The following is a 24545-nucleotide window of genomic DNA, read 5'->3' on the forward strand; positions in this document are numbered from 1 at the left end:
ATGATTTTTTAATATCAAAAATTTATGAATGCGATACTTTTCTAATATAACTGCTATAGTTTTCTAATATAGAATTAATATGATGACACGTCACAATGCATGTCAAGAAAACTGCAAACATAATTCACAAACTTAGATCATGACCAGTTCAATGTTTTAGGATCAACATCACTAAAATTTCGTAACTGTAACACAATTAACGCTAACATGAACTTATCATTCCGAAAATGTTGCTTGACCCTATTGATAGTTGAAAGTGTTAACAACCTGTTCAGTCTATTGTTTTCAATCACATGGTTTAACCAACTAACTAACATGTTTAACCCCGCCACATTATTTATGTATGTGCCTTTCCCAAGTCAGGAGCCTGTAATTCAGTGGTTGTCGTTTAGTTATGTGTTACATATTTGTTTTTCGTTCATTTTCTTTTATATAATAAGGCCGTTATTTTTTCGTTTGAATTGTTTTACATTGTCTCCACGGGGCCTTTTATATCTGACTATGCGGTATGGGCTTTGCTCATTGTTGAAGGCCGTACGGCGACCTATAATTGTTAATGTCTGTGTTATTTTGGTCTCTTGTGGACAGTTGTCTCATTGGCAATCTTACCACATCTTCTTTTTTATAATTCTATTTGAAGTGATGATGCAATGGCGGAATTTAAAAGTGGTTGCAAATACGTCTACCGACCTATTAGATTCTAATTTACTGGTCACACTGCTATAGTCTACCCACCTTGGTAATATCGAAATAGACAAAAAATATCATTACTTAAAAGAAACATTCATTCAAACAATCCAATCCAATACAGCTCCAAATTACAATGAATATTCAACTGGTAAAATCAATAATCCAAACAAATTAAAATGTACAAATGCTGATTTCCCGCTCTTTGAAGATACCAACTGAGTAGCCTCAGACTATAAAAATTGGACAACTTCAGATACAACGAAAATCAAAAATCTTGTCAAACAGAAAATAAATTTATTATTAACATAGCAAAAGATATTGAGAAGGAAGACAGTTCTTTTTGGATATCAAAGACTTTTCCTCGTTGGTAAATCGCTATCTCTATGAACATAATCAGCTCGCCGCCTGGACGCTCTTTTACATCGCGATGACCGTGAGAGTATTCCGATGTATTGTTGCCACAGAGATTTGACTTTCGTTTTTGGCTAGTAACCGATCGTATAAATACGCGAACTTTTCTTAGTGCAAAATAACAATCCGTATCGCTTGTTATAAATTCATTTCTTCAATGAGTACTAAAAAAAAATGTTTAGAACACAAATAAATAAGATGTAAATGTCTTTTGACGTTAGAAATGTGTATATTCATTCATTCGTTCATTGTGTATTAATTTACTTTTTTTGATGGAGTTAAGTCTGCCAATTGATATTTTATCGTGTGTTTTTCTATGTTGTGATGTTATGCTACAGTGGCGGATCCAGAACTTTTCCTAATGGGGGGGGGGGGGCGCTCCAGTCATCATTCAATGATTCCCTATATAATCAACCAAATTTTTCCCTCGAAAAGAGGGGGCCGCCCCCCCCCAGCCCCTCCCCCTGGATCCGCCTATGTGCTATTGTTTCAGAAAAAGGGAGAAGGTTTGGATCCATTAAAACGTTTAATCCCGCTGCAAATGTTTGCACCTGTCCAAAGTCAGGAATCTGATGTACAGTAGTTGTCGTTTGTTTATGTAATATATACGTGTTTTTCGTTTCTCGTTTTTTTTTTATATAGATTAGACTGTTGGTTTACCCGTTTGAATAGTTTTTTTACACTAGTAATTTTGGGGCCCTTTATAGCTTGTTGTTCGGTGTGAGCCAAGGCTCCGTGTTGAAGGCCGTACATTGACCTATAATCATGGTTTACCTTTTTTTTAAATTGTTATTTGGATGGAGAGTTGTCTCATTGGCACTCACACCACATCTTCCTATATCTATATATCTTTTCTATATTCATAAATTTAGATTGTTCATTCTAATGCAATATTTTTAAAACAATCAATTTCATTGGTCAATATCTATTTCAGGCTTATGTAAATTTCACGTTTTACTAGGTCGCAACCGCATAACAAATTCATACGCGTCGCACTTGTTTTGTTTTGCATAACAATGGCTGACCTAAATACCTCTACTTTTGACAACAATGACCCGAATGACGAGAATAACTCACAGAATGAACTATTTTTGTTAATGCCTTTAGTGTTGCCAAACTTTAATTTAGAAACAAGTTTATTAGAAGGGTTAGAAGAGGACCAAACGGCAGATACGGCAGAAAACCCACCAGTCAACACAACAGCAGACGACGCCGACATATTGCAATTGTCAACGGAGAATTGCACAGCTGATCAGTCTACTAGTATGAATTCAAATCCCATGGAAGTGGACTTGGTTGCAGCTGATGTTTCTCGTAGGTGTCAAACAAATTCAAGCAGAATAAAACCTGCACAGCTTTCTCCATAACACCTTATCTCTTCTGTTATGCACCCCCCCTTTTCTTTTTTTTGTTACTCCTCTTAAAAGTCTTTAATAATCTATGTTTTTAATAAGTGGAATAAACCTTTCCATGCAAGTCAAAATAAATATATAAATACATATAAACTTGCAAATTTTCAAATAAAACCACTTCATTTTAATTCAGCATAACATTGGGCTGCGAAAAAAGGAGTGAGACACAAAAATACTATTTTTAAACCTGAAATCCACCTTCCATATAAGAGATACATGTAATTGTATTGTATTTAAAGCTTGGCCTTTCGTAAAATTGGGTGATACTGTATTGTATTGGAGGATTTGCGGGTAGGTAAACCGGGGTTTTTACTGTTGCAAACTGAGTTTACCTGGCGACGCGGAGAGGAGACAGGTAAACAGATATTTGCACCCCCAGTTTACCCGGCTAGTCCCTAAATACAATACAGTTATCTCCATTCTAGTGCAATTGTCTCTAAACTTTTACGAAGGCTTAAAATACAATACAGTTATCTCTATTTTAATGCAGCATATTAAAACAAATACCATATGCATTTAACAAATATTTTGGGGTAAAATGACATAAATGAAAAAGTCCAGGGAAACTGTTGCATTGTCTTTAGCAACTTAACAATGTGACGTTATATGTATACTCATGATGCCAAACATAAACTAAAACTAGACATATTTATACCCTTTGAATGCTTTAGAATGCCTGAATGGCTTCAATGTTGACAAAAAGAACATTTTGAGGCTAAAAATGTGACTTTCAATGTTTATCTTGTGAGAAATGAAATACATTGTATCAAAAGAATGTTGGAAATCAAAATGTTTGCTTTCGATTAGGCATGATTAGTTTACATTTGTAGTAACGAACTGATAGAAAGTGGAATTTACCCATTCAAAGTATTTGTCAACTTCCAAAGACAATTATTGTTACAAAAAATCGCCTTAAAAAATAAAAAAATAAAAAGCTTTGTTACAAACGTACTGTTGCAAATAAGATAAAGCATGTACATGTATCTTTGTTTATCTGTTGCAGTGGACCCCTTGATTGACCCTGAGAGTGATGTTGACTTGATAGAAGCTGTCAACATACTAGAATCACAGAAAGAAAACAATGCTGTTCTTCAAAGCCGCTTTGCGGAACTAGATGATGAGGAAATGGAGTTGATTTTAGATGATGCCAACAGCAAAGGAACCAAAAAAATGACCAAATATGGAGTCAAAATATTCAAACGTACGTTATCTGATGGACAAAAAATTTTAAGAAAAGATATGTAAATTGTATATGAATTTCATTATAATGATAAATACCACTAGAGATTATAAATCATACAAAAAAGTTTATATTTTCCTGCTATTGACCTATTGTTGTATATATATATATAGTCAATATGTAACCATGGCAACAGGCAATATCTTTGAATACTCTTATTTAGATTGATTTGACGCATGTTTCAACATGTACATCATCATTAATGTAGATCTTGTATCACAAAATTGTAAATCAGCTAGCTGCTATTATGCAGCAAGTACACATTCTGTAAATCATACAGTTAACTACATGTACATTGTACATGTATAGGAGGAAGTTTATATCCAAAGTAGGAAAGCTTTTTCTGCACATTCAGTCTCCATTTTAATAACTCTCATTTACCAATAAAGCTCACTATATTCTGATCATTCATCCACCATTATTATTTGCACAATTGAAATCTTCACACTATTTTTCATTTTCATCTTTGAAAGGCGTGGTCATGAAAACCAATGTAAATTTTCAGAAAACACTTTTGCAATTTAAAAAGATATTAGCGGTTTATTCTATATTCTTAACTCGGTCCAAATATCACCATCTCCTTGCTTTCCCTGTTCTTTCAATCACAAAAGGTGATCTTGAGAAACTACAAAATTCAAATATGTTGTGTCTTGAAAACCAAAGATGTCTACAACGCAAAGTTTGGTTTGACATGCATAATGCTAAGTTTTAGAAGGCACAGTCGTGAAAACCATCTTGAATTTTTAAAGAACACTTTTCAATTTAAAAGATAGTTGCGTATATTCTATATCTTTAAATAGGCCGAAATATCACCATCTCCTTGCTTTCACTGTTCACATGATTATGTTGTGGTTCAACATTAACTCTTTCGGCAAATAAGGCATGCAGAACCAAAATGCTCTCAGTAGCAGTGCCCAGCACTGTGTGGCCATACATATATGATCGTCACTTGTTACTGAAATTGAAAAAAATATCACATATTACTACTGTATTATATATATATATAACTACTTTGATATGCAAGACGAGAACAATTATTGCTGTACAATATTAAGTTAAAACAAATTAGGAGATAACTGTACGGTATTTTCAGCTTGGCCTTCGTAAAACCTACATTTTACTGTTCATTTCAAATTCAGTTTTCTTGGCGACACGTAGCAGAGCTAGGTAAACAGATAATTTGTGACAGTAAAATCAAGTTTTACGAAGGCCAAGCTTAAAATAAAATACAGTTTACTCCATTCTAGTGCAGCATATTAAAATAAATACCATTTAACTAATATATTGGCGTAAAATGTGATGAATGAGAAAGTCTGCGAAACTATTGCATTGTCTTTAGCATAAACTCGTATACTCACGATGTCAAACATAAACTCTAGACATATTTATTGCCAACCACTCAAATGGCGACAGTAAAACCAGCGGTTTACTGTTGCGAATTCTCAAATACAATATATGGTTTTAATATGCAACCTAACAATAAATGTACGTCAAGCTAAAAATACATTTAGCATGTTAAAGTAACTCCACTCGAATCACATAAAAAAAAGGCCATAATTTTTCCAGATCTTAAAGTTACATAAAAGCCGTAATTCTTTACCGGTCCTTCAATTACATTAAGAATAATAAACAGCTTAAAGGAACCTTTGTATCTCTATTTTTTAGAATGGCTTGCTGACAGAAACAAAGATGTCAACTTTGAAAACTTCAGCACAGAAATGCTCAACACTTCTTTACGTGAATTTTACACTCAAGTCAGGACAACTGATGGGAACTTCTACTCAAAAAGTACTTTTGTTGGAATCCGTGCTTCCATAAGCCGCCATTTAAGAAGCCCTCCCTATAACCGTCCAGAATCTCTTATGGAAGATAAATCGCTTTATACCTCAAACCAAATGTTTACTGCAATGTTAAAGAAGTTACAGCGGGAGGGACTTGACAGAACAAAACACCACTCTTCAATCGCAGAAGGCGATCTCGAAAAATTAAGAAATTCACATGTGTTGTCTCTTGAAAACCCAAGAAGTCTACAACGCAAAGTTTGGTTTGACATTATGCTAAGCTTTGGGAGGCGTGGTCGGGAAAACCAACGTAAATTTGCAGACAACACTTTTGCAATTCAAAGAGATAGTCGCGGTGTAGAATATGTTGAATTTCAAATGTCAGAAACAACTAAAAATCATAAAGGGGATCAAACAGACGATGACTTTGAAAGAAATCCACGTATGTATGCAACAGGCAATGACAACTGTCCTCTTAAAGCATTTCAGAAATACATGAGTAAAAGGTGTACAAGCAGTACTCATTTCTTCCAGCAACCGCGGGCAAAAGTAAACAAGGATGATAATACATGGTATACATCACGGCCTGTTGGAGAAAAAATGCTGAATGACATGATGAAACAAATATCTACAGAAGCCAAACTCAGTAAAATGTACACTAACCACTGTGTTCGCGCTACGACAGTTACTGTCTTGTCTCATGCTGGAGTTTCCAATAGGGAAATCATGAAGATTACAGGGCACAAGTGTGAGAGCAGTCTCGACTCGTACAATGCCGACTCTTCTGAAGCCCAAAAAAGAAAATATTCGGGAATCCTGCAAGGGAAATCACCCAATAATCAAACTGCCACCTCTCACACTGTTGCAATATCTCAAAACCCTGCTAATGTCTTACCTGCACATCTTCAAGCGCCACCTTGTCCTCCGTCTGTACCGTACAACATGAACATGTTGCAGAACGTGTGTCTCAACAACACTAACATCAACACCAGAATGTCGGTTCCTTCATACAACAAACAGTTTGAAATAAACCATTCCTCCGTTCAGATCTTCAACTACCATGTACCACAGCAATGATCATTGTCGACCCAATATGATTGACTTCTTCAGTGATTTATACGGAGTTTAGAAGTGCTGCACACCAAACATCCGTGGTTGCCGCCATCTTACTTGTTATTAATTTTGTTCAAGTTTGAATCGTGAACTTTATAAATTACTATTCTATAAACAGTATTTCATTGAGAAAAATAAAATATTTGATATATCTTTACCAGCAAGTTATTTATTCAACAATATTTTGTGGTCTGAAAATATTTTGGAAACTTTCTTCTTGGAACTATATTTTGTCGGAGGGTTATTATTATGACGCTTCGAAAACATATTGAAGTCACATGACTTCTATAAATAATTCCAATATTAACTATTTTTAAAGACGATTTCACTAGAATGGAGATAACCGTATTGTATTTGAGGATTTGCGGGGGTAAACCGGGGGTTTTACTGTCGCAAATATCCGTTTACCTGTCTCCGCTCCGCGTCGCCAGGTAAACTCAATTTGCGACAGTAAAACCCCCGGTTTACCCCCGCAAATCCTCAAATACAATACGGTTATCTCCTAAGTTGGAGGACTGGAAAGCAGTTATTTATAAGGGAAAATTTTAAAGATTTATAGATATAAGAAGATGGTGCATGAGTTCGAATGAGACAACTTTCCATCAAAGTAATAATTTGTTTAAAGTAAACCATTATAGATCAAAGTAAGTCCTTAAACACGGAGCCTTGGCTCACAGCAAACACCACGCTATATAGGAACAAGAACATTGCTAGTGTTAAACCATTCAAACAGGAAAACCAACGGTCTAATTTAAAAAAAAAAAGGAGATTCAAAAGTACAGGTCAATCATTTTGATACTTAGCTATTTGATTATTTGATTACGGCATTGTTTATTTGATTAGATTTGCTTCCAAAACCAATTGAGAAATTTGTAAGATGTTACCAAAAACAATTTGTCTTAAAATTGCTTATTTACATACAATACTACTAAGAAGTAAAATTTTAAAAAATACTGAACTCCGAGGAAAATTCAAATCAGAAAGTCCCTTATCAAATGGTATAATCAAATGATAAAACACACCAAACGAATGGATAACAACTGTCATATTTCTGACTCGGTACTGGCATTTTCAAATTAGAAAATGGTGGATTGAACCTGGTTTTATAGAACTTCACCTCTCACGTGTATGACAGTCTCATCAAATTCTGTCATATTTACAACGATGCGTGAACAAAACAGACATAATAGGTAAAATTGTCAAAATATGGGTACAACAGTCTAATATTAATACTGATCGGTACTAATATTGATATAACAAAAACACCGCTATGATATTTTAAAAGTATCGCATTGTTTATTTATGTATATAAGAAAAACACAGCACTTCAAATTTTACACTGACATAAACTTGAGCTTCTAACTAACTTCTGCATGTATATTTAGACTCAATTGTTGTTTATATTTGAACATTAAGTTTTAAAATTAGTATTTTCTTAATTTTTCGTTGCCGTAAACAACATTTTCCGCATGGAATGTCTGCATATTTACAATTGATATTAGACAATATCGCTATGTGATATAAGAAAAGGTTTTATCGATATGCTTCTTCCATAGACTGATATGGTAAGGGAGTTCAACTTCAATCTTAATTGACCACGATTCAATTATTCAACTGCCGGTCACAACTTGTAAACCACTATCTCTTGAATATCAGTCTTTGTGATCCATCTGATGAGTCAAGCCCTTTGAAAATAGTTTTACGGTTTGTAGTCATGTTGTGCTGTTAAGCCATTGTTACATTTAAGGGGGATGGTTGAGGTTTCATAAACCTGTTTTACCCCAACACATTTATTCATTGGCATGTCCTTAGTCAAGAGCCTTGATCCAATGCTAGTCTTGTTCTAAAATAGGGGTTGCTTTAAATTGTTCGTTTTGTAATGTTGGGCTTTCAGTACACACATGGTGTGGTCATTGTTGAATACTACAAGGTGACTTATGCATGCTTGCATCCACATCCTTTTTGTCCATTTAAAAGTGGCAATCTTTCACCTCGTTAATTTATTTTAAAAAGAGTGCACACTGAAACATCTCATCCGCTTTACTGATCAGGATTGATTCTTCATACAAATGCTTTTATCATGTACATGTCCGTCAAACATTTTCAACTTTCAAGAATTCCATACACCTAATATAGTGGACCTACATGTACTGCTAATAGTATCTGAATAAACAAAATTTTAGTATGAAATTTAAACTCTTATCACGGTTCCATGAAATAAAGTTATCCTATTACTCACTTACGAGTCACTGAAGTATAAACACGTCAGATAAACAATTTTTTAAGCAGTTGCTGAACTCCTTGCAAATGAGGACAAAGCAATGGCCACATGTCAAACTGAAACATCATGTAAAGTAAGGCATCCAAGTACAAGGTATTCTACCCTATATATATTAAGCTTTACACAGAGAGTTTATGCTGTCACCTTGCCAGATAAGCATCCATCTCGAGCAAGAGACAAAAAATCAAAACTGGTATCTGAAAAACAGCTTGTCAACCATTACTGAAACCCACTCTATCATTTTAGAGTGAGGAATAATAGGTATTACCCCTGCTTTCTAAAACTGATTATGTATAGTGGTGGGAGTTCATTTATATGTTCCAGTATTTTCTGCAACTGCTCCTGCACAGCTCTACAGAAATTTATGAAACTTTCAGAGAATCTAAATGACATGAAGTACTTTCCTTCCACTTATTTCATTTCCTCATCTCAATGATTTTTCAGGTAAATTGTATACTGTAGTATAGTGGCTGTACACATGTGTATCCCCTTCTAATAAACCCTCAAGTACAAATATATAAAATTTATCACAATCTGAACAATATGATGAGGCTACTGAACAGATCCTTGTTTTTTTGTGATTTTTTTTTCAAAATCATATCATATTGTTCTCTCTTCCCCTTGTATTGTTGTTGTCAGAACCATTTGATGGTTTCCCTTATCAAAGTATGGACTTTATTTGCATGCACCCATCATATTCTGTACTTGCCTACACTTTCCAGAGTATGGTTAACTTTCATTCCTATTTTTAAACACATTTTTTTATTTTCCTGTAGATTCCTCTGCTAAAGCTCTTGTTATAGAAAGCAAGGGTAAGATTTTATGGAATACAGATCTATATAATTTTAAAACTAATCCTAATTTTAGAATTCATTCATACATTTTTGTATTATTTAGAATTATCAGTCAATGTGTGTTCTATAAGGATCACTAGTCTTTCCCCTTTCACATGAGCTGTGTTGGATAGAAATCGACCTTATGCAACTCAACACCAAAACATCTATTGACCTATTTCGGTTTTGAAAAATAATCAACAGAAAGTCGGGGACTGTTTAAAAGTTGCATCATTAATCGAATGCTACAAAACAGACTAAACTTCATCTTTTGTTTCAATATATTTTGTATATGAATGTTCCAAAATCAATCAGGGTCTTGTATGTGTACTTTTGTTTCACGAATGGATATCCATATCCTTCGTTTATTTTATTGTATGGATAATTGTGACTTCATTTTGTTTCAATTGGTCCTGCAGCTAAAAAAGATGAATTATCATTTTCTTTTACTCATGACAGCAAATGATGCGAACCCTTTGGTCCAGGTGAGCTAAAATTTTAAATAAAAACATAAATACTCTTACATCTGTATCTTTATTTGTAAGTACTTATAATTCAATTATTACTTGAAAATAAAATCATGAACAGTAGATCACAATAACAAGAAATAACTTAGAATACAAATAATGGATGTGGTCTGATTTGCATCAAATGGTAATAAATTCATCCGACAATTGAAGGATAGTTCTCATGTTTTCCAATGAAAAACAAACAAAGATTTTTTTCCCGTAAATAAGATAACATTTCCCCCACATTTATGACATGACAAATTAAACAATATCAACTGTTAAACAGTCAAAACATTTCATTTTTGAGAACTGATGACAATGTTAATTACCTTTCCAAGACATACAACTAAATATACAAGTTTTTCGTAAATAAGATGATATTTCCCCCATGTTTATGAGATGACAGATTAAACAACTGATTATCAACTTTGAGAACCGATGACAACGTTTATCCCTATCAAAGCCATACAATTTATTATACAAGTCTTCTTGTTTACCTCCCACAAATGAGGAACTAAAAATTTGTCACAATAGCTGATTTACATTGCTGGGCAATCCCCCTCAGCTTCACATATCACGAAACACTATCAGTCTTTTTTGGAGAATCTTCCTCCTTTTTCTGGTCTTTTGCGTCTGTTTTCTCTTCACTCGTTACAGTCTTCTGGTCATCAGTCTTATTGTCCACCTTGTTTTCACTACTGTCCGATTTCACCGACATCTCACCCAACTTCTCCGCCACTTTATCTGTGTCTTTATTATCTCCTTCTCCATTCTCTAGTCTTCCTGTCAATTAAAAAGAAAATACTATAATTACCTTCAAGAACAATAACTCTACAAATTGAAAACACTGAAAGATTTTCCCCATGACCCTGTTCCACTGTAAGAATCATAATTTTTTGGAACCTCTTTTAGAAAGTCACCTCCTTTAAGCTGTGATATCTGATACTTCACAAGAGTAACTTTTCAATACAGGTTGACTGTAATAACATTTTAATGCTGCAACCATGAAATTAAGAGTTTAATCAATTTTTTTCTTTTTTTTTTCTTATGCATCGTTTTGACATTGTTACAGATAGCACAAGTATTCTGCTACAGAAATAAATTTGATATTGGGAGTGCTAACAATTGTTGTCCGGCATTCAAAATTAGATTGTAATGAAACATCCCCTCCTAAACGTATTGTTACATTGCCTATTATTTATAATCTGGTTCCGCTTTCAAATGTTTGTTAGCTACTGTTATGTATCAAATATACTTTTTAGCCTTCATCTTTTGATCACCTAATATTATGGGTCCAATTTTTGTATTGTAACAGGAAGATAGTTTTCACCTTTAAAAACTAAAACACACTACCCCCCCCCCCCTCCCCCCTCCAAAAAAAACTACAACATACCAATTCAAATCATCCCACATCAAAGGCAGTAAGGCGATTTAAAACATACAATTTTTTTAAACTTGAACACTATCATGACTATGCCAATTGTGATAAAGCATGTCTTGTCTAGACATAGCAACTTCTTTCTTTGCAGGCAATGTTAAAGTATGACATGAACTTACCTAATTTTTCTTTCTCTAGTAGCTTTACATTGCTCGTCTTTGCTTCATTAAATTTTTCATTGAATTTCTGTGCATCTGAAAACAAAAACATAAACTATCATAGTGACGAGATAGCACTGATGTTCATATTGTCAGTAATGACTCTACCTTTAATTTTTGTGCGTACTGAAAAGTGTAAATATAAAAAAGAAGATGTGGTATGATTGCCAATGAGACAACTATCCACAAAAGACCAAAATGTGTCAATTTTCAGGTGCATTCCCTCTGAAATAGTAAACTAAAGTTTTTAATGTCACCAAATTCAACCTTACAGTATTTACTGACAGAAAATCTGGTCTTTGTAATACCTTGATCATTTAAACATCCAACTATACCAAATATTTGACAGGGGAAAAAGTTTCTTTTCAACTCAGAACTGATTAAAAGTTGGTAAGTATTTTTTCAATGGAGTTTGTAGATAGAGCAGACCTGCCAGTAAGATTGGATATTGGTTGATTTCCAGAAAAGCTTGGTAGTATTTTAATAAGTAAATGCAATTTCATATTTTATTTCTATACTGCAATACATATAATTTGATTGAACTTGACATTGATAAAACTAAAAATAAAGTAATTTCTACTCAAAACTTGTGCCAATGGCCTAGATGTGACTTACAAAGTAGCTCTATACATTAGAGGGATTTTTTGAATAATGAATTTAACACGTTCCTTCATTTTCACTAATATGAGACAAGACAGTTTCAGTAACTTTATTATTTTGCAAGTCAGATATATAAGTGACACTCTACATAGAGATTTCAGTCCGCCCGTCACTACTATCATCATTCAACAGATGTCTAGCTATATAGGTTCACAACCAATAGAGCTTATCTCTTATTCTGGCAAGATGAACCCCTAGATGGAAAATGTTTGTAACGAAAACTCCATTCTGTTAAAAATTTCTAATTAAGAATAATTCCATTTCTCAATGAATGACTGTAAGAAAGGGACTGACAAAGTCAAGCACAGTAGCTTGCTTTGCTAATTATCTTTCTGATTACTGTAGCACTTCTATTGTATCTTTTAACTATAGAACATTAAAAGAAAATTATATGGAAGTGCATTCAAACTTAACATGAACATGTCAAAATAAGGCATTACAACCAGGAAAATAAAGAGCTGCCCAATAAGGGCATGAAACTTCCATCTTTTTCAACGACTAAAATTCCAAACCCCTAAAAGTCATATCAGAATAAATATAAATTTTAATTTTTTGAGTTAAATTTTTTGAGTTATTAACCAAAGTTATGATGACAGACAATGGTACAATGTATAGCAATATAAGTCCCATAAAAGGCATATAAAAACTCTGAGATATTATATTCAGGACAGACAGATTTTCATAAATGAGAAGACAACATTTAAGATTTATGCCATCCTCTACATGCAGATTTCAGTCTGCTTGTCACAATACTATATTCACTTTATATAAATGGCTAGAGTTAAGACAGTTGAGTGATTAGGTCAGATATAAGTGACACTCAACATGGAGAATTCAGTCCGCCCGTCACTATACTATCATCATTCCAAATATAGACTTCCATCTGTTCTTCATTATATAATAATATATATAGACTTGCATATAATCAGCTGACTTGAAGTGTCTGCCATGACCAAAGATAATAGAACCATAGTTTTTGAAATATCAAATCAAAAATTACTTCTTGCTGCAGAATGCCTTGGCAGCTCTTATCTGAATAATGACAAGATGAGGTTATCAAGACAATTTTTACAGTTATTCCTTATATATAAACCAAATATCCCATATGTAAACTAAAAGCAAATATGTTAGAAGAGAATGAATAGAATATTTTTACATATACTAGGAACTATGGCACTGTCTGTAAGAAAGGGACTGACAAAGTCAAGCACACACAGCTTGATTTGCTAATTATCTTCCTGGTTACTGTTGCACTCTTCCTTTATCTTCTAACTATATCAGGTTAAAAGATAGTTATAGGAAAGTGCATTCTAAGCTAATAGATTTTTTTTAATCACTTCAGAAAATGGGCCTTCTTAATTATATTTGAATTTTGAAGGCAAGGACAATCATAAATTTATGTCAACAACCTTAATCACAATTTTACAAATAATTGAAATCTATAAGTGACTGAACCTTAGCATATTCCATGTATTTAAAATGGTCTAAGTAAAGACAGAATGAATTGGTCAGATATAAGTGACACTCAACATAGAGATTTCAGTCCGCCCGTCACTATACTATCATCATACCAAATTTACAAAGACATGGAAGATAGATCTGATGTCATGTTTGTATCCTCAATACTTTCGTTTAAACAAAACCATTTCAATTCTTGTACAATAAAAGAGCTGCTTTTAAAAGATAACTGCACTAGACTGACTAGTTATAAATAATGTAGAGATTAAGGACTATGCAGATGCGGAATTAGGGATGGTAGGGGAACTCCCTCATTGCTACTGGGTACATCAGGTATTAGTTATTATTCAAAAAATATTTAGGAAGATGGAAGATATAATAAATTAACAATAAAAGATTGATTTATAATTTTCATCTTTTTCTTCACTCACAATGTACTGAATAACCTGTATCAATAATCTGAACAGAATGAGTGATTGGGTCAGATAATAGTGACACTCAACATGGAGATTTCAGTCCGCCCGTCACTTTTCTATCATCATACCAAATTTGAAAGATAGAACTACACTATCATTATAGAAATATAGATATAAGAAGATGTGGTATGTTGATCAGAGCCAAAATGTGTAATGCTAAGTGCTTTTGATCAATCCAATGTGACTTTAGTCTTGACCTATGTTAAGGTGTTACCCTTCCTACTTTCTTTTCCATTGAAAATCCATAATATATTTGTTTAAATATGAATAAAAAGAAGATGAAAGGTATGTTAAGAAGGGAGGGTCAAAAATTATTGTCAGAAAGGGACTGACAAAGTCAAGTACACACAGCTTGCTTTGCTAATTATCTTTCTATTTACTATAGCACTTCTATTTTATCTTTCAACTATATGAAATTAAAAGAGAATACATGGAAGTGCTTTCAAAGCCAACATTATGTTGATGTACCAGATAAAAGATCATAAAACAATCTTCCTTCATACTTTTATTTCATTTGAAGTCCATCAAAATCATGCTTAAATGTTTGGTAAACCTTAATCAATTTATGAATGAGTCAATGTTTTGTTTTAATTTATACCACAATTTTACTAAGGATGATATCCTAAGATCACCCCGTGAAAACAGTTTTTAAGTGTCAACAAGAACATTTATTCAACAGAATTGGCAAAAGATTTGAAAGCTAAACATATTCCTTCATGCTATATACACACTTTTGTTCTTTCTTTATACTAAACATTGCTGATATTTTATTTTACTCTTTCCTCCTACATTTAATAATACTGATACAGGGTTTTCCTCTATACTGTTCAAAATATTTTTTTCAACCATATAGCATATACACATCACTTTTCAGAATGTTTTTGTAATCAGCATTTTGATTTATTTCAAATGGTTTAGGTCAACACAGTATGATTGGGTCAGATATAAGTGACACTCTACAAGGAGATTTCAGTCCGCCCGTCACTATAATATCATCATACCACATTTGATAACTTTATATTAAACCACAAAATCATTTCATCTTACTGTACCTACATTAATCATTATTCAACAATACCTTTCAATTTTTGTACATACAAAAAGCTGTGGAGGATTACTGCACTAGTTATAGTAGGGCTACTAGTTCCAATACAAAATTAAAGGAAGACAGAAAATATCAGGGAAAATATTGAAGTTAACAATCTGTAAGGCCAAATAAGAATATATGTGTGGTTCCAGTTACCCTACCTTCCCTACTTTTTAGTCTTAATAATAGCCTACCCTAAAGATTTTTTTGTTATTTTTCATTAAGCACTGTTAAAATCAGAATGTTGCTCCCTTAGATTCAATGTAAATATCAAACATAAAATTAAAAAAAATCCCTACCTACCTAGTAACCTACCCTAACTTTTTTTTTTAGATATAACTGGAACCACACATACTATTTTAATTGGCCTAAAATTTCCTAAATTATAAAGGAAGACAGAAGATGTTATAATGGAAAGCAGTCTGCGCCAAAATCTTTTGAGATTACAAACATGTATTTGTCCTGAAATATATATTAAAATTTGTCCCTATATGACTACTAGTATATGAAATTTTGAAAATTTTCACTACTCCCAATCAATATTTACTAGTCCATGTAGTCTGGGGCATCTGACTGTTGGTTAATGGTGCAGAATGGGAAAGGACAAAAAGATTGATTCACAGTGGGTTGCCAAACATTAGATTTATTTGTGGAAAGAAACCCCACAAATGTTCACACACAACCAGTAAGTTATTCTTAATATTACTATACAAATGCATCAACAACTACTTTAGTCAGAAAGATTAACTGGATCAGAGATATAAGTGACACTCAACATCATGAACATGGAGATTTCAGTCCGCCCGTCACTATACTATCATCATTTCATACCTTCATAAATCAGTATATACCAAAAATTTTATACAAGTAGCCTTAGTAGGTATAAAACCTAATGCAGATATATACATGTAAGTGCACAGGCTAAATCTAAATAAGAGATTTAAGGATATTCAAGTCAAACACAAATTCTTCCAAAAAGAGGCAAAAGTTTCAACAGAAAACAATTTGATGATTGACATTACAGAACAAACCTGTTTTGAACATAACAACTTCAGGAACGATCAACGAAAAAGGTTAAAATTTCAAATGAGTTGAGAGACCTAGAACTTTGACCCTAAATATAAATACTTCTCTATCCATTTCATTTGTTTTCCTTCTGTTTACATTCCATTCAAGCATGGGAATTTTATATTAGCATCAGATTACATGTTTTCCATTAAGATGTATTTTTACCCAATAGTCATAAGGCATTCCCATTTCCCTAATCCCTTTATGAACTATGGCACTGTCTGTAAGAAAGGGACTGACAAAGTCAAGCACACACAGCTTGTTTTGCTAATTATCTTCCTGGTTACTGTAGCACTCTTCCTTTATCTTCTAACTATATCAGGTTAAAAGAGAATTATAGGAGAATGCTTGCGAAAGCCTCACTATAGAACACACCTTTTTCTATGCGATATATAGACTTCAATGAGACAAAACTTCAGCATCAAGAGTTTACATGTTGTAACAGCGACCATAAACACTATTTTTCTACAAATAGAAATCCTCAAATCATCCATTCAAAAGTGTAGACAATGTTTTATTTTCGAACAGAAATAACTAAGACATTGACATCATATTCTAAACACCTTCCTCTTTTCCTTACACATCTTTCTTTTTACATACACATCAGTAAAACTTTACACAGGGTTTTGATCAATTCTTTAAATCATTGAAACAATGTTATAAAACACATTGTTCACTCTTGCAGATGAAGATATTTTTTTGAAATTGTAACATTGAAGTGTTTGAGATGATCATAGTGTCACGTTTATGATGTTAGTAAACACAAAATGACTGATTGGGTCAGATATAAGTGACACTCCACATGATATTTCAGTCCGCCCGTCACTATACTATCATCATACCAAATTTGACAGATATCTTTACACTCTCTCATCTGAATATACTTATATATCTTTATACAACATTTCAAGTCTTGTGCTTAAGATAAGTGCACTATTTTCAAACTGGAAAGAGAATTAAGACTACAGGTTTCTAGCTCAAATTGAACAAAAAACTATCGACAGAAGACATGAAAACAGCAAATGATTGATTGTGTTGAATGCCACTTTCAGCATTCTGGTTATTTCTGTGGCAGCCAGAGTGCCCTGAGAGAACCACCAACCATCAACAGAAAAATAGACAACCTGAGTTGACATGCTAGTAAAACAGTAGTTGAACCACTTAGACAACTCAGCCATAGAGGCTCCCTGATTGTTTAATAACAGGATTTCAAACCTAAAGGGGCAATGATTTTTTAAATGGTATTTGAAAAACAGTCATTACTTATCAATAAAATCTACATATTTTTAACGTGTATTGAATTATTTGTACTGTCAGACTAATAGTATAGACAGAATGATTGATAAGGTCAGATATAAGTGACACTCAACATTCAAATTTCAGTCCGCCCGTCACTATACTATCATCATTCCATAGTTATTATACTGTGGATTCATTTATTTTTCATGGGTACCAATTTTTGTGGATTGAGGGAAACTTGCATTTTGGTAGATTTTTTATTACATGGTTTTGCCAATCTCTGCATACAAATTAAAGCCTATAGAATATAATAAATCGTTAAAATTTTTAATTTGTGGTTCACTAATATGCACCAAACCAACGAAAATTGGTATCCAACAAACAATAATGAATTCACAGTACAAAATACTAAACAGAATTTAAAAGGTGAATTCCTTTTTAGTTAAACTTTCATCGCTCCAAAATTTAGGTATGTATGCAAGCTGAAAAGTATCATCTATTCACTTCAATATTTTTTCTGTTCTTTTCTAATTGTAGCTATATATAGGTTGCCAATGTTTTTTAAAATTTGCAGTGTCTTTTCATGCAGGAGATGCATATCATTGGATCGTTTCTTTTTCATGTTATACAACAGCTGAATAAACTAAATTTTGTCACTGCTTTTAAAGGGAATCATGATTTTTTTCCCCTGCCAGGTAAGAAATATGTTTAATAACGACTTTACAGCACAATGAAATAAAGCGAATTCTGATGTTTGGGGCTACATTTTTTAATTTTGAATTTTCAGTTAAGTGTTCATCAACGTGTCTGTGTTGTAATTTGTATGCACAATTTTACTGATTCTTGATAGATAATTGAAGAACGAATGCCATATAAAGGTCAGATATAAGTGACACTCAACATGAATTTTCAGTCCGCCCTTCACTATACTATCATCATACCAAATTTGATGTGTTAACTTACACTGTACCTTCAGCACTTGAATATTAAATAAGTGACCAACAAACTGGCCAGTGCTATAAGCAATAGAGAAAGGATAAATACTTCCTTATTCTTTACCTTGTACAACAAAGGCTTTTAATGACAAAAGATTACAGGAAAGTTGATTTTTAGACAGTATAGCTGTTCTATAGTCCTACTCAAGGGTCAAAAAGTGAATAATATAAGGATGAAAATTGGGAATGGAAATGGGGAATGTGCCAAAGAGACAACAACCCGACCATAGAAAAAATAACAGTAGAAGGTCACCAACAGGTCTTCAATGTAGCGAGAAATTCCCGCACCCGGAGGCGTCCTTCAGCTGGCCCCTAAACAAATATATACTAGTTCAGTGATAATGAACGCCATACTAATTTCCAAATTGTACACAAGAAACTAAAATTAAAATAATACAAGACTAAGACTAACAAAGACCAGAGGCTTGTCTACCAAGACCCCTTTTGGATTTAACTTTATTTTTTTGGGGGCTTTCCAAACTTCTTGAATAAGATTTTATGTGCACAAATATCATATCATTTGGTTTATCTAACTAAGACCTGAACATGTTGAAATTTAGTTCAGCCAAACCAACTGGCATGAGGTTAATTTTGGCTTTCAAGGCTGCCACAATATTGTGAATAATTCACTTCATAATAATGTATTAAAACAACTCATTCCTGTGACTTCATGGAAGAATATAAAAAAAACTACAACATTGAAATATAGCCATGAAAATTGTTTGTCATGAAAATAAACCTAGTTTTAGATGTGTTATCATGGTTATTGAAATGTTGTCAAAAAGTGACTGACAAAGTCAAGTACAAATACTTGCTTTGCTAATTAACTTTTGTTTACTGTAGCACTGATCTTTGATCTTTCAGCTATGTGAGGTTAAAAGAACATTACAGGAAAGTGCACTTTTAACATAAAACATTATATAAACTTCAACTTTGGATGTCTTGGACCAGTCTTCAAATTTTCCCTTAGAAACTTTACAATAGCCAAATGGAGAAGATAATTCTCATGTTTAATATTAGAAACAATTATTTTTTATTATTTTTTATCTTGCATTACCATTTATTGGTTTTTGTTCAAAGAGAACTTATTAGTCAATGATCGTTAAGACAAAAACTTTTTTTTCAATTCTCTGGTAGATACCTTCCTTTCAAAATTATTTTACAAATCAATATTCATGACCTACTTTCAGCATTAGCAAATCGTATTGCCAATGTTTCTGGCTTGGCTTCTTCATCTGCATAATCAGCCGCCACACTCCATAACCAGGCACGATCACTGCCACAGTTTGGCTTTAATTCCATCTGGGCTGTAACTACAATAAGGAACAGAGTTAAAAAAAATATTCCAGAATGCAAACAAGAAGTGAGCACTATATATATGCAGACTAAAGATGGTTGACTCTTTTTCGTAGGAAATATGTTAATAAAATTGTGCATTTTCATTGCTTAGAATATCCCCAATTTTCAGTATTTATCAACTCTTTATGAAATAATTGAAGATTTATAAAGGAGTTAAAAGAGTCAACCTAATGATTAACTAAGTTTTTTTAATAATGGAATATGGATGATTAAAAGCACAGGCCAAAATTTCTAAAATGCTTTTCATATTAAGATTTTAAAGTAATGATTAAATAAATTCATTGAATTCTTTGATGGAAAATATGACTCAAACCTACTGAAATGATTAGCACAAACTTTCAGTGTTTTATCTCGTCTCATAAGAACACGTATCAAACCAGTTTCTTTATGCTTCAACAGTTTACAATCTCCAGTTCCACGTTCTTTCCATTCTGGAGGGTCAAAAGAATTGTCAAATCGAAATAGTTTTGCACGTCTGAAAATGTAAAATTATATATTTACTAAAACTCTCTTCAACAAAAGTCAGTGAAATAAATAATATGAAAATAATAAATTTGAAGATGTGGTATGATTGCCAAGAGACAGTTTTGCACCAGATACCAAATTTTAATGAAGTAGAAGTTACATGTACAAAAATGTAGCAACTATAGGTCATCATTATGACATACTTTCAACTTTGAGCAAAATGCATACCACATAGTGAGCTATTGTACATTTATTTCCCGTGCCTGAGGGAAATATGAAGATTTGTTCACCCAAGAAATATCATATTTCGAGGGTGAACAAATCTTCATATCTCAGGAAGCCAAGAAAAATGAATGTTTTATTCCATTGCCTATACTTTTTTTTACTTCTGAATATAAAATTTACATAATTGTTTTCTTATTCGTTATGTTTTATAACTAATCACAACATACACAATGAGAATCAGTAAAATTAAATTAATTATTTATTCTTTTCTATTTGTTTTAAGATTTGAAATAATTTTTAAATTAAACCCTAAATATTTTATTTAAACATTAACCGCCAGTAACGTCGTACAAGGCAATCAGACGTTCAGAGGGGAATATCATTCTCAGAGGGGAATATGATACTCAGAGGTGAAAATGATGTTTTGTTCGACGACACGTGTGATAGTTTCAACCAATCAAATGTTGATTTCGCTATCAAAATCAACATGCTATGGAATAATATATTTTATCATCATTTGCTTTAAATGATAATCAACTTTTCTTGTTCCTTTTAAAGGAAAATATCAAAAGATGTTGACTCCCGTGGAAATATTGCGGAGTGGGGAATGTCACTCCCATTCCTTTTTAGTATTCATGTTCAGTGTTCTCCCCAGGACCTTTTAGCATTATGGTAATGTGATGCTATAATTTTTAATGTGATGCTATCTGAAGTGGTTTTCTTATAAATAATGTTATGGATGTGATGCTATAATTTTTAGAAACAAGATGGTATTTCAATTTCCCCTGTTTACCAGGATGCTAAATGAAATATTTGGGGAAAACACTGCATGATGAATATACCCTGGTGTACTTGATCTTCCATGAAAGTCCTCCTTATTCTTGGTAAAAACATGTCTTTAATAAATAAGTATATTTACAATGTTATAATTACTTTAAAAAATTGTGATAAAACAAACTGTGTACCCTAAACAAAATGAAATAAAAATAAATTGAAATCCAAGTGCTGTCTGACCTTCATTTCTTTTTTCAGGTTTTACAAATTACAATTAACTTTTTTTTATGGTTAAGTTGTATTCTTTTACACACATGTTTTTTTAGCCTTATAGGAAATAGGAGGGAAGCCTAGACTTCAGATGGACAAAGTGAGCTTAAATATGCAATTTTTTTAATACTAACAACTTTAATACTTCTTCTTCCTCTTCTTCCAATGATTTAACCTCTATTTCTGGTAACTTTATCACAGGTTCAAAATGGATTTCTGGAGATTCGTCAACTGAGTCATCATGCTGTAATAAACAATTGAAAATATCTTATTTCTATGTCTAAACATTCATCAACCCCCTTTGTTTGTCATAGGAAACATTCAGTCTATAGATGAAACAAACCGTTTTAGTGGATAATTTAATACAAATTTCTTTTAAGTTTTAATATTTTTTAATTTTTCATGCCATTTTGATAACCTAATTAACCATTTTTTTCTTTTTTTTTCACTTCATACATTTATATAATTCTATAATATTTTTAAAGCGCCACCTACAATATATAAGTACAAAGGAGAAACTACATTAGTGATAATTATTTTACAAGAGAGGATAATTCACAAGAGAGATTACTCTGTCATCACAACAAAGATTGAAGATTGAAGACTATAGATGTTTTAACACCTGTATGCATATTACATGTACTATTAGTTTGCAATGAAGTCAAACAAGGTCCTGTAGCTACATTTGTAATACATACACCTTAACGCTATTTGTCCGCCATTACTGGACATCACACAGGTTCCTGTAGTATTTTGACATCATAATACAAAATATCCAACGCCACAATGGAAATTTGATTGTTGTATGACATCAAAAGTTCAAGCGGGATAGATTCTTGGGTCAGCTGGGAATCGATAAGAGGTATTGTATAGGCTGTAAAATTATATGTTTAAAAATAAATAGTAAGGGGACCCTAGAATGAAATCTTGATTTTGCAAATTGTGCAACACTCGAACAGTAATCCTGTTAAACTGCTGTGCCCTGTGGCAATTTCTCCTGGAAAATACCTGGAAATAAGACTTAGGTTACATATGTATCGTCCACGTTTTGGTCTCGTAATACTTGTAGATATTTTATTTGGTGTGTGCTCTACAGACAAATTCATCCAACTCCCAACCCTCCCCCTTTTCCCATAAATTGTTCATATATTTTCGAAATCCTTTTCCTCTTCCCCAAAAATAATTACACATTTAGATAGAACAAAAGAAGGGAAATTTAAATCGAGAGTAATTTTACCTTATCATCTGCCATGTTCAGAGGATGGGGATCGATTTATTTCACGTTTTCTGGATGCTGAAAATGGCGCTTTCGAAAGCCTCTTCGTTCGCTCTGAAAAAATGTTGCAGAAATAACTGTATATACTACAAATAATGAAAAATGTAGTTCGACCTCTGATTAAATAAGACAACCACTATTATATCGTCTGAATATTGTCCCTTCCTTTGTCGTCGTTTTGAAAAGTCATCCCCATCTTTTTTTTTTCTAAGTACAAGATTTATCTCCCTTGAAACACGCATAAATAACGAATCGGACGCGGTAATGGGGTGAACTATCCGCAATTACGCTAAAGAAAAAAAAAGCTTTTAAAGAGGGTGTCATTTGGGAGGTTCTGATCCCGGATCCCGCTTACTGTTTTGTCAGATTACCGTATCCCGCTTATACTATGTACCTAAGCAATTCTCATTTTTTTGTAATTTCCCGTGGCCCGCTATACCGGCTTAATTCCCGTTTTCACGGCACAATAGTTTGACTTTCCCGTATCACGCTTACGAAAAATCGGCAATCCCGCGTCACGCTTAGACCCCAATGAGACCCACTTTAAAGAGGGGGTCAAGGTTTTGGTAATGCCAAAATGCCAATATGCTGTTTTGGGAGAAATCTAGTTCTTTGTTTATATTTATTTAAGTCGGGTTGCATATACACAATAACAATCTTATCAATCTATTCTGTATTTTCCACCTTTAACAGATGAACCACTTCAGTTGGAAAATCCTCTTGAAGTGTAGAATCCCTTATTGTGGAATGTTCAAATTTGGATTAAAAACATTTAAAAGTATTCAAACTGTATATACAGTCATATTTTAAAATCTAAAACTTTATAGATTCATCCACTGTCATCATTTTGTCCCCTATCTCCCTTGTGTCTCTCTCCTCATCAATAGAATATATATACATCACATGTATCCACAATGCACATTGACTGTAAAACTTGCTCAGATCAGCAAGTGTCTATTTCACATTCCTTATGCTTAAAAATGCTTATAAAATGCAAACTGTAAGTCCTAACCCTTGCACTTACACGTAGTATATACCCCTATCGAGAGAGCCTTATTACATAATTATTAATTCTTAAACTTAAGGTAATGAAAAATTTCACTGTTAATTGTACTTATGAAGTTAACGACAAGTAAACATTTAAAATCTAAAAAGAAGGTGTAAAATTAAAACCTATCATATAAGCGTTAAATAAGACCGCCTAACTGATTTGTTTAAAAAATTAAACTATAAACAATCAGTTTAAATCTTAACATATCATTATCATCTATACCACACTCAAAAAAATGAAATATTGCACTATATGTCTCTTTTAACTTGGAAAACT

General features: G+C 32.8%; 1 protein-coding gene and 2 long non-coding RNA genes across 3 annotated transcripts; 1 reads left to right on the forward strand and 2 right to left on the reverse strand.

The window, feature by feature from the left end:
• Positions 1-1985: 1985 nt before the first annotated feature.
• LOC143076661 (uncharacterized) lies at positions 1986-6431 on the forward strand. The gene is made up of 3 exons (XR_012978742.1): positions 1986-2415; positions 3517-3714; positions 5419-6431. It is a non-coding gene; the product is annotated as an uncharacterized LOC143076661 (long non-coding RNA).
• On the reverse strand, positions 3756-6569 carry LOC143076660 (uncharacterized). Its single transcript, XR_012978741.1, has 2 exons — positions 6430-6569; positions 3756-4708 (listed from the first exon to the last, which is right to left on the reverse strand). It is a non-coding gene; the product is annotated as an uncharacterized LOC143076660 (long non-coding RNA).
• Positions 6570-10281: 3712 nt separating this feature from the next.
• LOC143076662 (ran-specific GTPase-activating protein-like) lies at positions 10282-23447 on the reverse strand. The gene is made up of 6 exons (XM_076252501.1): positions 23180-23447; positions 22077-22186; positions 20526-20683; positions 20034-20162; positions 11828-11902; positions 10282-11053 (listed from the first exon to the last, which is right to left on the reverse strand). The coding sequence occupies exons 1-6, from the start codon at positions 23192-23194 to the stop codon at positions 10845-10847; spliced, it is 696 nt and encodes a 231-aa protein (XP_076108616.1). The 5' UTR covers positions 23195-23447; the 3' UTR covers positions 10282-10844.
• Positions 23448-24545: the final 1098 nt, after the last annotated feature.

This window comes from Mytilus galloprovincialis, chromosome 5 (assembly GCF_965363235.1).
Source record: "Mytilus galloprovincialis chromosome 5, xbMytGall1.hap1.1, whole genome shotgun sequence".
NCBI lineage: Eukaryota > Metazoa > Mollusca > Bivalvia > Mytilida > Mytilidae > Mytilus > Mytilus galloprovincialis.